The sequence below is a fragment of the Chironomus tepperi genome, unplaced genomic scaffold (assembly GCF_022539635.2).
Source record: "Chironomus tepperi strain 1889 unplaced genomic scaffold, CSIRO-AGI_Ctep_v1 contig_335, whole genome shotgun sequence".
Taxonomy (NCBI): Eukaryota; Metazoa; Arthropoda; class Insecta; order Diptera; family Chironomidae; genus Chironomus; species Chironomus tepperi.
In genome coordinates this window covers 734130-748175 of record NW_027226457.1, presented here as the reverse complement: position 1 = coordinate 748175, position 14046 = coordinate 734130, and the positions used below count along the sequence as shown (strand labels likewise).

At 30.3% G+C, this 14046-nt stretch overlaps 2 protein-coding genes across 5 annotated transcripts in view; both read right to left on the bottom strand.

Annotated features, from left to right (window-relative positions):
* The window catches only part of LOC139093333 (interaptin-like), a 63975-nt gene extending 62912 nt beyond the window's left edge, over positions 1-1063 (bottom strand). For both annotated transcript variants that reach the window (XM_070644016.1, XM_070644017.1), the window contains exon 1: positions 834-1063. The gene's annotated coding sequence lies outside the window, so the exon portion shown is untranslated. The remainder of the gene's footprint in view (positions 1-833) is intronic.
* Positions 1064-5511: 4448 nt separating this feature from the next.
* Positions 5512-14046, bottom strand: part of LOC139093185 (uncharacterized) — an 80764-nt gene continuing 72229 nt past the window's right edge. For 2 of the 3 annotated variants that reach the window (XM_070643798.1, XM_070643799.1), the window contains exon 10: positions 5512-9216. In XM_070643798.1, coding sequence (XP_070499899.1) covers positions 9077-9216 — 140 coding nt within the window. In that variant the 3' untranslated portion in view covers positions 5512-9076. The remainder of the gene's footprint in view (positions 9217-14046) is intronic. The other variant, XM_070643800.1, reaches the window with a different exon arrangement.

Genomic DNA, 14046 nt, shown 5'->3' with positions numbered 1-14046 from the left:
GTAGAAGTGTGTGGATCATAAAGAAGAATTACAATTTTGATGACAAAATAATTTTATAGGGCAACTCGTCTCACTCCTTTTTATGATAATGACAATAATGATGATTGATGTATGTAAAAGAAAGTGTCATGGAAATATTAAATGCCGATAATTCCACAATATTCTCTCCAGTTGTAAAAATGTCAATAATTTCTTACAGGAAAAAAAGTATAAAAGTATAATAATTTTCTCAATGATCGCCATAATTATGAGCAAATAGCATTTTCCATCATCTCCAATGGTAATCATAATTTAATTGAGAAGCGATTTACGCTCTTTAAAACTTCCTGACTGGATATATAAAAAATCATTTTTTTTTTGCACAAATTGCACTTCATTTAGACTTAACATCGACATTCATTAACAAAGTTTTTCCTTTTTCTTCTTTTTGCAATCTCACTTCTTTATGTGCTACAATGTCATTAATGAGATGAGTGCATCTTGTGAATGAATGAATGAAATGTTTATATAGATTTAAACATGCAAAGGCATGCATTGAACTAATTGAGTTTTTATAAAATGCTGAAGAAATATTTTTGCGGATTATATCAATACAGGGGTGCATTCAGGGGGGTCTTGAGGATCAATCCATCAATTTGACCCATTCAACATTTGTCCTTAATTTCAAAAAATAATTTAATTTCCATAATTATCTCAGGAATTAGAGCTAGGATAATTTGTTTCCAAGCCACATACTCGTGGCCTTTATTTTGTATTTTAATTGCGGCGTTGAGCAAAGCAGGTGAAATTTTTAATACATTTTAAGTATAGATGGAATAAATAACACTACTCACATTGTGAATCGCTGATTTATGGGGTGTAATTCCAATATTTAATATCGTGTTCAATAAAATAAAAATGCATACACAAAAAGCAATAACACACTGTATTTTATATTATATGCAAATATGTGTCAATCACACAAAAGATTTCATAAAGTTGCATTTATTGCAATATTTCTTTTTTTATTGTTAACACTTTTTTAAACAAATTTTAAACACAATTCTTCCATAATCAACACTTTTTTAAAGTTAACTGATCATTTGCATTTTTTACTTCTTTTATTTCATTTCACATTCAATCACTCTTTTTATTTATTTCATATTTCTCATATTTTTGCTTTCTTATTATTATAATTTTTTTGCTGTTTCAATTTATTTTTATGAAGAACTTCACTCTTCAGCTTAAGTATGATTTCATTTATAATCCATAAAACACTTACAACCTTTTAAGAGTATAACCTCATGAGGTACGAAATCTATACACAACAGGTAGGAAAAAAATGTACACAAATTACACGATACTCTGTATTTTTTTGTTATTTATTTACTTCTGAATGAAAAGTCGGCTTTTGGGTACAAAAAAACACGTCAAGTTAATTCAAAGTTAAAACCTGAACTGAGGTGAGGGAATTTTTGTTAAAGTCAATGTGAGTTAATGAGTTGAAGAGAGAATTGCGCAACAGACTTAAGAAAGACAAGACGAATGAGAGTGAAATGAGGGAATTCAAAAAGAGAATCACTCACGGCGCTAAGTCTTGTTCTGCATTACCGACTGTTGCTATAAAAATGTTGAATACGATCAAGTTGACTCAAATGTGGCTTAAATTCACTTTATATGCAAATAGTTAGATGAACCTTTTGGAATGGGGTGCTGGATACCACCAAATGCAATACTGCCTCAGTCAATAGCTTCCTTCCATGAATTGTTTAGCCGCCCTCGTGATCCTTTGCCACCTACAAAGTCATACTAAAAGACTGCATTTAAAAGAAGCTTTAAGGATGATTCTTAGAATGTCAAATTTATTATTAATTTATTATTCCCATACTGAATTTTACCTCCTTAATTCTCTTTCTTTAAGAATAGCTGCAATTTTTATATTTTTGATAAAATTCGATCATTTACAAATTGATGTGCTTCAGCTTTTATTCAGAATTTATGTCATCAATAATATATGCTGATATTACATGATGAAAATTCTCACATCATCATGTAAAAGCCATTTTGGTAATAAAATGAACGAACAAGTATTAATGTCTATTAAGGAGTCATTCTCTCTTGACGTCTAGGATGTAAAATGATTCAAGAGACGAGAATGAGATTATTAGGCTTTGCATAACTTTACATGATACGAAACTTGAAATTATACCATAATGTAACTCACCAAATCATTAAGTGTCATCTTCAGTCTGACAAACTGAGCAATTTTACCATAGATGCCAAGAAAAAAAAACATTTTATTTATATCCAAGAAAACAAGAAGAAGTGAAAAAATATCACACATGAGCGAAATAAAGCAGCGTGAAGAGAATAAAATGTGCAAAAAGAAGAAGCTCCTCATTCTTGAAACAAATGTAAATCCATTAGGAATAAATTGAGGAATCAAATTTCGAATAAAAAGACGAGTGAAATGAATGACTGACGAAAAAAGAGATTTCTTCTTCCTTGCTGCTGTTCATAAATGAAATGGTAAATGTGAATATTTCTGAACATTCTTTACTCCCCGTTTGTACAATCACATCATAACCAAAAAGCTGCTGAATTAATTTCAGAAAGTGATTTGATGAAACAGGAGGATAAAGAAGAAGATCAACAAGAACGTATGTATGGCATATAAATGTGATGAATATGCGAATGTTATGCTCGTGTACATGGAAGCGATTGGTAATCAATAAATTCAACTCAATATTTTATGTTGAATTAATCAGCAACAAAGTTTATAAATATCACAACGAGGCTGAAGTTTCATGTTCTGATGGAATTTCCTTTAGAATTTTCAGTTAATGAATCTGCCAATTAATTTGGATTTTATTTTTGAGAATTGGCTTCTCATTGCTTTGATGTAGTCTGGGTCAGCTTTATATAATGTGCCTTTTGGTACGAAATACAAACATTTCTATTCATAAGGAACAAGTTCGTAATTAACATAAAAGGAATGGAAATGATAAATTTCATTTTGGTGCATCAATTAACTGACATTCCTGCCTATACTTTTCCATGTTTAAATTTATATTAAATCCTAAGATCCTTTACAGAATATTATTCATAATGTGCAAATAATGATAATTTTCTGTCATTCTTACAGACAACAAATAAGCTTCTTTATGGCATAATAATGATGAGTACAAACACTGATTAAAATTCAAGACCAATGTTGATATTGCTGTTTACATATTTTATATCTCGATGATAATCACGCATAAAATTGACAAAGACAGTTCAATACATTGTCAGTTAAGACAACGACATTGTTGATTTTGTTGCTGACGAGAACAAAGAAGTCTGAAATGTTCCGAAGAACTGCAAAATATTTTTCGAACAACAAGCTATTCAATTTCATCTAGCTTGACTCTTTTAATATATCCTTTAAGTAGATTATATCAAGCACTTTCTACTGCTCCATGTCAAGCTTTATTAGTATTCAGTTAAGACATAAATATGGATGATTGTGGCATATTTATGGCCATCTTAATGTGAATCCTTGAGGCTGTTTATATTTTCGTTCAGACTTTAACCTACGATAATTGTATCTGAAGCGGACTTTCTGTTCTTTTCTTGTTGTTTGTTGTCACGTCGATGTGAAAAAAACATTGTTTTGACATAATCATGAAAATTATTGTAACATTAATTCATTAATTGGCTGCACTCAGTAGACCTTCTTGGATATTATGTATGAGCACTCGGTATACCTTCTCGGTATCGAAAATTAACCATAAAGTTTAGAAGGTTTCGTATTCCATTTTATGATCCAAGTCAATCCAACCATCCCGTCCTCCCCCCTAGCTCCTCATATTACCCGAAAGGCACACAGTGTAAAAGTTGTCGAACATTCTGCACGAGGTTAGTGTGACTCTGATCTCAGACCAGATTCGATGAAATCCGGCTTCAAGTCAGAGTCAAGTCGACCATTTCTACGTAATGTGCCGGATACTACGATCCATTTAAAACGACAATCTCCAATTAATTAAAACCATAAAGTTCAATCATTTTTCCCAACAACTAGCTCAATTTAATTACTTTCATGTATTTAAATCACCCAATAAATTCTTAAACAGAACTTTCTAATTAATAATTTTCATTTCCATTAATTACAAAAAGCAAAATGATCTCATTATACTCACGGAATAAGAATTAGTCAGAAAGTTAGTTTAAGTAAAGTGAGAGTAATTTATATTCATTACATCAAGTGAAATTATTTCAACAAAATGCTATGCAAAAGAGCACGATTTCTTCCTTACCAAGCTGTGCTGAAAAAAAAAATAACAGAAAGATTTATATGCTGAAAGATGTTACTTCTTTTATTGCAGCTTGAGATTCTTTTCCTTTTTAGCATAAATATTCATTTTGAAGGAGAAACATCTTCCTTTAACACAAATTATAAAATGTTGTGAATGTTCATTAATGAATGCTTCTTTTTTGGAGGTAAATTCTCATAGAGATTGTTATCTGCTTTTTTGGTGAATAATTGAGCATGTGCTAAAGAAGGTAGCTAAATGACTTATCTGGAATTGAACTTTTAAGAGATATTTCAAGGTTGCTTACTGCTTTTATAATGCAAAACTCGTTAAAGCTTGTCATGAATTTTAAATTAGGCAACTAAATAGGATATATGGATTAAGATCACAGATACACCTTAAATATCCTTACAGTAAGGGCGTACTGATCAATTGTGATTCTAAAGATAGAGCTTCTAGCTTTAATGATGACAAACCACTACAAAGCTGTTCTCATATCGTGATTGTGACATTTATGGCCCTACTTACCATACTGATTTCTTATCAAAAGCGCTTTAAAACTACTTAACCTTTTTCTAATTTTTCTTCTCCTACACCACTCAAAAGCATATTTTTTCCTTCCGTCTAAAATAAATACAAGAAGTGAGATGTCAACCGTAAGTAATTAATTTTTTGCTCTATCTTTCTGGTACTCCTATCTCAACAATTTTCTTTTCCTGCATTTTAATTAGCATGCTTTTTTCATCAAGATTGTAAAAGAAAAAAAAAATGGAAAAAGAAATCTTGATAAGATTTCCATTTAGGATACGAGGATATTTCTTTTTATTCTGCATGAAGAAATTCTTATTTCTCATTTTGATGTTGTTTGCTGATGAAAATGTTTTTAATTGCGTCACATGTACTCACTTATTTATGAGCATTAATGAACTATCTGGAAGAAATAAAAGTTGTATGGTTGCTGCTGTGATAGTAGAAGGAAGTGGAAAGTGGCTATGAAAGCTGTGAAAGCTGTGAACAGTGATTCGAGTTGAATTCCATTTGGTGGTGAGAATAAAAGAGGATTGGCGGAGACTTGAAAGTTCCGTAGTGTGGCCTTCTTCATCTGTGTCGCTCAGGTTAGTAGCTAAAATCACAATTCATGTACACCTGAAAGAAAAATGTATTAAAAAGCTCAAAAAACTTTAAAGTTAGTTTTTGTACAATTAATTCTTTTTTAATTAAATTTCTCTGTTTTTTTTTTTTGGTTTTTATTTATTTATACGTTTGTTCAGTATTTAACAATTTCATAGAAATATCTTCATCAAATTTATTTTTATCTTCCTTAAATCTTCACTTTATTTATGTATTCATCGTCTTTATATTCATCATTTATCCTACTTTCATTTATTTATAATTTTTTTGTAGCATTTTTCCTCATGATTTTCATCACTTTTTGCTCCTCGATTTTGCATCATTCGTGCTTGTTTTAATTTCTACCTTCATCCTCATTAAGTTCTAAAGTTTTTCTTAAATAATTTATTTTCTATTTAATTTTTATGCACATTTAAAAAACGTTTTTTTTTTGTGTGTCAATGCAAAAGTGAAACAGCTTTTGACTTTAAATTAATTATAAAATTCATGTGATTGGGTTTTGAAATAAAGGGACCATTCGTTAGTTACGTTTGTACTTTTAGGGAGATAGATGAAGCAGGGGCGTGTTTAAGGAGGGGGGTCTTGGGGGTCAACGATGATATTGTATGAGTCGAGACAAACTAGTATGACTTTAAATAGTTTGACTAAGAACCGCAGTCCTGCAGTTTTCTGTTGTGTCTTATAGTACGTCAAATACTGCATTCCTGCATTTTTGACGATTTGAGGAAAATAAAAGTCAAAAACTCATATTATTGCATTCCATAATAAATGAACAACCCCAAAATGTTATGGCTTAATTTAAATGATGTAAAGAAGACTTTTAATCAATAACTTATCGTACACCGTCAACATCAAAAACGTAAAGCTTGTAGAATTTTGTTAAAATAAATTAAATTACGGGCGTCGTTTGACTTTTCATGGAAAAAATGTTTGTAAGCAGCCAAATTGAATAAAAATGTTCACGAAATTTGCATTAAATTGAATTTTACTACACATTTTAAGGTCGTAGGTTGTGTTGAGTAATATAATCAATTATTTGTGTGCGAAATAATTTACGTCAAAATTAATCCGATGAGAATTTAGTGATAAATATCCTGCAGAGATGCTAGACTAATGCGCTTATATATTTTTGTATATAATGAGAATTTCTTAGAATGTCGAAAGTTGAGCATGTAGTTCTTAGAATATTATAATTGGAAAAGTTTTAATTCATGGAGCTTAAAGTTGATATAATTAATTTCCAGCTAACTTAAAGTTCAATGATCAGAATTCTTTGTTGCTATAGAGATTGTGCTTTTCTCATTTTTCAACCTGACCAGAAGGCATTTATGCTGAATTTGATGAATTTTTTTGCTTCCAATTTTCGATATTATGGATTATGTTATTGAAGCACAAAGGAAGCTAATTGAACAAGATGGATTTTTCAAGCTTTGTAAACAAAAAGTTTGTTTCTCGTTGGATATTTTAAACAAGAAAATAAAGTAAGCACAAAAACTGGTAAAAGAGATTCTGGTTTTGATATCCATTTGCTTGATTTTGCAGCTGTTGGTTATGGATTAGAACAATTCTTTTATTAATTAACCAAATGACGTTGTAAGATTTCATTCTGATTCAACAATTGGATTGAAATTTTTGAAAAAGAATTTCGGAATTATTATCATGAAAGTATGTCCTGGTACGCCCACATGGATCTTATATTAAGAATTATTGAAGAAAATAAAACAAAAAAATTAGCGACTTACGTAGAGCCTGGGAAGCAATAAGAATTTTCCACGACTACCCACCTGATCGAAGCAAATCTGACTTCAAAAGAAAAATTCTCGATTTTATTTATGAGATGAAAATTGAAGCTCAAAATATCTTGGAAAATTCTTTTTCTGAAGAATTTTGTCTCATTGCCAATAAAAATTGTTCTGGAAATTTTTGCTCGAAATAATTCAAATTGTTTGATTTTATGCTTTCGTTTAATTAAGTAATTATTCAAGTGTTGATGAACATCAAACGGACTGCCTACTGATTGGTGATTTCAGTATTAATGTAAAATTTCTCAGTTTATCGTTTAATTTCAAATTTATGACGTATAGCCAGATAATGTCAAACTTCATAACAAGAATTTTTTCAAATTATAAACTTACAAAGTTGGAATTGAACTTCCATCAAAAGTCTCGAAAAGAACTCAGATTAATTTGTTTCATATCATGTAAAAGAAGAAGCAAATGAAAAGTCAAACAAGATTTGATGTAACATAAGCAACAATTTTTTTATGTCCTTGAAGCATTCTGATGTACATTAAGGTTGAATTTTAAATTAACTTTTTGTCATGTAAATGCTAAAAGCTGTTTCAAGTTGTATTGAATTGAATTTTGAAAGTTTTCGGTTTATAAATATAAAAATTCGATATTTTATTTTATATTCTCGAGCGACACAAATGAAGAAGGATCCGTTAAAGCTCTATTATTAACACTAAATGCAAGCTGCCTATTTTTGGCAGTCATATGGATGATTAACCGAGGTGGTTTTCATTTGCTGGTAATATAAGAAGTTTAGCGGAACGTCCTTCGTTTGTGTCATTCGGGATTCATTAGTTAAATAGTTTTGAGTTGATTGAGTTATATTTTTAACAATTCAAATATTTGTCAATTCACTCAAAATTATTAAAGTCCTCGATTCCAAAAATTCTATTTTAACAAGATTTTCATGAATAATAGAATTATTCAAATCGAGGACATTACATGATCTTATGTATGACTGCTCAAGTTTGGGGTCATTCACTTATTACGCAATGCTCTTAGAGGGGGTGGTGGTCACTTCAAACAATCAATTTTTGTTCTATCGAGAGATGAGGGTCAGCAAGTTGATTTTTCGCGTTACGTAATAAGTGAACAGCCCCATTGCAGTTTTCAATTTTGAAAATTTATTTCCTTTTAAATCTTCTTCTCAAACATATCACATTTAAAAAACTACTTTTTGTCATTTTTGCTCGTTCACGAAAAAACTTTTTACATTTGAAAATTTATTTTATAAAAAAAATTTCCTTTTAAATTGCAACAAAATTCTCAACAAAAGAGAAGAAAAACAAAAATTTCATGCATCCTTCCTTCATAAAATCAAACAATGAAGTTGATAGAACGGAAAACTTTTGTATTTAAAAAAACATATTTTACAATTTAAAATTCAAAACTTTCGAAATTTATTGTCATTAAAAATATTTTTTTTTGCTACAAATTCCATTAAAAATACAATTTTTATAGCTTTTTCTTCTTCTTTTGTTCTTAGTTTTTTAATAGAAATTTTCATAGGAAATTTCCAATTACACTTCATATCCACTTTTAGTTGATGACTTTGAGGAAGTTTTGAATTGAATGTTTTTGGGATTTTGTGATTCTAGTCGGTTAGTCGACTGATAATCCGACACCAGGTCGACGTAACTCTGGCATATTGCTGAATTAAAACCAAATCCAGTACCAAGCCAGAGTCATGCTAACCTTGGGTTGGATTTTCAATCGATTCAGAATTTGTACTAAGTTACCAATATGTGAATATAAATCATAGCTATACCTCCCAAAAATTCATACAAAATTCTCCCCAAAAAATCACATCTATATACTTACAGATTTTTCTACATCATCATATTTATTCTAACAATACCAACATAAATTCATCTATCACCTTCACCGCTGTCCTCCAAATAAAATAAATTGATTTATAGTTGACATAAGTAAGGCAATTAGGAATAAATTTCGTAAATAATAATTTTGCTTCCACGTCTCCATGTGATATCCGCTATGATGAAGCTCGGCTAGGCTTTCTTCTGAAACAAAGTTTATCAAATTGCAGTTAATAAGCTCACATGAAAAATAAATAAAATACATAAATTCCGATGAATATTGAGCAGCAATATTTTTGTGATGGCAATGAATATCAGCATGTAGTTTTGCGAATTTCAGACTCATTTTTTGCTATGTGAAATAGAAAATTGGCAGAAAATTGTTTGTGAATATATTTGAAGTTCATTGCAGGGTTTCCTTATTATTAATGATGAATATTTCAATATCAGATACCAACATATTTGAGGTAGTTCAATTAAATGACAGCAAGCTGTTTTTATGAAATTTCGCTATTATCAAGGTGGAGGTTCTTTAAATCAAGGAGCTTCCTACACACATGAGCAACTTAATTAATAGTCTAATTAACACGTTCATGTTCATTCTGTTAATTGCTTCCAATTTTCACCTCAAATTAAAAGCCACAACTCAAACTAACTACCAATGATTGACAAAACCACAAACTAAATTCTGCGCTTCAATCATCCCCAAATTGATCACCACAACTACTCTCTATTTCCTATAAGCTTTCAATTATATTAATTCGATTCTATTCTATTCTCTTCTTCCATTTATATTATTAGGAATAAGTAATCAACCTTCGTCTATACACATTCAGAGCTTTAGGAATTAATATATTCAACGTAAGCAATAAAATTTTTTATCGACGTTAAATTTATTGTATTTAATTTATGTGCGAAGATGCGTAAGAGACGACAGAGAGAGTGGATGAGACACAAATGAGGAGGAAAAAGGCTGCCGAAAAAACAAACAATTAACTGATTTCGTGTGTATGTTTAGTAACGCTAGTATGTATCCCATTGCTGGCGACATTTGGGACAGTTTTTATTTGTTTATGGTCAATAATAAAAATGTATTCATTATTCTAAGGAAGGCAAGCATGGAAAGAAAAGTTTTTCATAATCATTTACGAAGAATTGATGCGATGACTGAAAATAAGGGGATAAGAAGAAGAAGGGAAACTTTTCTTTCATAAACTTTGTAATTTTACATTGTATATAATATTGTATTTCCTTCTCTGTCCATCTCATAACCTTGAATTTCAACAGAAGTTTGCTTTTTTTTGTTCAAAAAATTTATGGGATTTTGTGAAGGTTGAATTTTTTGCTGGTAATATTGATGTTGTAGCCAAGTTGTAGCATTAGTGGATTTCAATTAAGTAGATCAAAATTTAAGTAAAGACTCTGTGATTCAACTGGCAATGACTATGCTATAGGATGACATTCAGAACATTCATATAGACAACAATCATTTATACGAGAGTTTGTAGTTGTTCTACGTCCAATTATATCCATTTCCGTACATATAGCTGCCAAATGTAAGCGGCTTCCATTTTGTGTTAATAAAAGAGATTTGGCGGAGCTTTTAAAGTTCCGTGACTGAACCTTCTTCATTTGTGTCGCTCAGGATAATATTCCTTCCTGCAATTTTCTACTTGTACATCCTGTACTCTATTACAATTTGCTTGCATCATGTAAGTTTCTTAATAGTTTCACAATATTTTATAATAAAATCCACATAATGCAGCACTAAATCATTGTTTCAGTTTTTCCAGCCCATATAAGACAATACCACAATGAAACCAACAATATGCAACATCCTCAAGACAAGTATCTTGCCAAATTCATTCATTATACTCCGTTGACATAATTTTTATCTCATAAAAAAGCTTGAGTGCATTTTCTAATACGAATATTAAACTAAATGAAGTGCTTTATAAGATATTTGCATATACTTCAAAACCATAAATTTATTGCAATGAGTTGGTTAAACAAATATGTATGAGATATGTAGAGCATGCTAAGATATCGGAAAGTTTATGCAAAAGAAGTAGAGAAAGTTTTCCTTTTTTCAATAATCATAAATATAAAATTGTGGAAGAAAGTTTATTTAAGGTAGTAAAGGAAGCATTAAGAAAGGAATGCAAAGGCATTGCACTGTCAGTATGGGGAGAATAATAATGCAAGGAACAGTACAAGTTTCTTGTGTACAAACTTATGTTTATGAATAATTGTTTAGAGAAAATTAGCGCATTTTGAATGTTTTAGAAATTTGATGGAATTCTCGATATTAAGACTATACTGCAAATTGATACTCTAAGGCAGGAGTGGACAGCATGTGTGAAGCAGCACACTAGTGTGCAACTTATGATTTGTTCAATAGTCTCCAGCTCTGCAATTATTGAACTGTTTCGTTATGTCGTATAACTAGAGAAAGTAAGAAAATAAGCCAGAAAGAACCAGCACCTTGAGTAACCCTCAAAAATATACGTTAAATTTAGATAGACCCCAAAATGATCATCTCCAAGTCTGCAAATCCAACAAACTTTCTCAAACACACAAACAGTTTAAACAGCAACAATACATTTCTTATTTCTCCATTCTTATTTCAATAGCAAGAGATGGACAGCATAAGGATAGTGCATGATTCTTTAATTTCCTTCATCCCATCACATAAAATACAATTTTTTTTCCTAAACTTCTTTTTATAAATTCCATTAAAAAGATGAATAAAGAAGTAGAAAAAAGTTCAATTCCCAATGTGCTTTTATTCTCCATCTCGTCACCATACAACAACAATTTTTCACACAAAAAAACGACGATGTATGAAATTGCAAATGAAAGTTTTATATGTTTTGCATGGTGTTTTTTTCATCTTCTATTTTCATTGTTGTTGCTTATTCTATGACTAAAATAAATAAATTTTATTTATAGTTGAGTCGAGCACATTTTCATACAAAGACATGCATATGAGAGTGGGAACAATTTGTCGTTATTCATGTTATCTGTCGCTCTATATGTCATTCATATTCTTTATAATATGAGCGAGAGACTCTTATATATCATAAAAATAGAAGAGAAATGGCAATAATGGATTGTGTTATTGTTATGGCGCGGGGACATGAAGGAGAGAAAATTGTATAATTTTTGGCAACATCTATTGCATAATGTTATATTCTGTCATGATTCATTGTGCCTTTTTTTCCCATTTTCAACTTGTTAAACTTGTCTTTTTTGAACTGAATGGGGAAAGGAGGGAGGGCAACGGGACCAATAATCGAGCGTGTACTTTACGTAATAAGTGAACACCCCCATAGCCGTTGATTGATAATAAAGGAGAGGTAGCAAGATCCACAACAATCAAACATTCAACTTTATCTCTCATTTCATTCATCGCAAGCTTCATTCAAAAGCTTTTGATACTTCTCACTTTACAAACAGAATTTTCTGTGGTTTGATCTGTTAATTAAAAATTTTTCATTACATTCAAAATGAATACAAAGATCTTTCCGTATTGAAATGAAGTTGTCATCCTAATTAAATTGAAACAAGTTTGTAGTTAATTAAGACTACGAGTAAAATTACAGAAAGGATGGTTTTTAGCTTCCATGTTATCTATTGATGCTGTACTTAACAAATCCATTTGTTCAACAAACCGCAGTTGTTTATGTAGGAATTTACAATCTTACGCTTAAAAGGGTTATACATATTCTGTGAATTTTATATCAGTGACTTAATGAATTCTCAAGCATAACATAAGATGCTCAAAGCTTAAGATCTTTCAAAATTCATGAAAATTTAAAACTTTGTGTCGAAAAATCCATTTATTATTAACTTTAAATCATCAATTGACGAGATATAATCCCACCCAATATTTAAGCACTTAAAGCATTAATTCCACGAGCTTCAATAAGAAATTTAATAAATTATCTCAAGTGCTTTAAAATTGAAACATATTTTCTATTCTGTGTCGAACAAAAGAAGAAACATTTGAATTAAAAATTCACAATGAGTAAGCTGTTGTGTCTGCTCTGTCTTCTTACGTCTATTTCATTTGTTATTCAACAACGCAATCATTTATTTCCTTCCTTTTGAATAGATTCATATAATTCTTATGCTAATTTTTTTTCCCTCCATTATTCTCTTTCTTGTACTTTTAAATGAGATAAAAGGGGTTTCGGTACAGAAATCCTTGTCATGTTTCAAACTGGAGAATTATTCAAGATCTTTTTGATCTCTTTTGCGTTAAAATTTATTTATGGATTTAATTAATTCGTCTTTTGTGCAATATCACTTGCTTCTTAATTAGACTTTTGATTTTAAATTATTAAATTTTGACATCATTGTCGAGGAGATTGATGCATTAAAGCACTGATTAGTGCCTCTGAAGCACTTCCTACCTAGTTACACCCCTGACATGCTTAATCAAAAACAATTTTCAAGATTCTTCAAATTCTCAGATTTATACCACAAAATTTTAAACCCCTTCCAGCAAATATAATCAATCATACCTTTAAAATTCACATCTGTAGATCCAACAAACAAAGTTTCATTGACAGCACTTAAAGCTATTCTGCCTGAAATTTATGCTCATAGCATGACTTTATTTTCCTTTATACAAAACCTCTTTTCACTCTGATAATCCCTTTTTGCCATCAATAAACTTGACATCTATGTATCTAGATTTGATATTTTTGCTGGCATCCTATCACCTTTAGGTATGTTTATATATATTCTACGATACTTATTAAATAAGATGTTCTCGAATAAGCAAAAAAGGTAAGATACTGTATAATAACATATCAACTGAGTAAGATGTTTTTTGTGTCTGGACCTTTTACTTCTCCCTGTAACCCTCTTGTCTATCATCCTGTCTCCTTCTTCATTCACTCGCTTATTACTATTATTGTTATTATTCCACTTCCGTTATATATATTTTCTTTTTTTTTATCAAAACTTACTGCTTAACATTTGATTTTATTGAAATGAAAAATCAATAGAAAGGGTCAAAAAAAT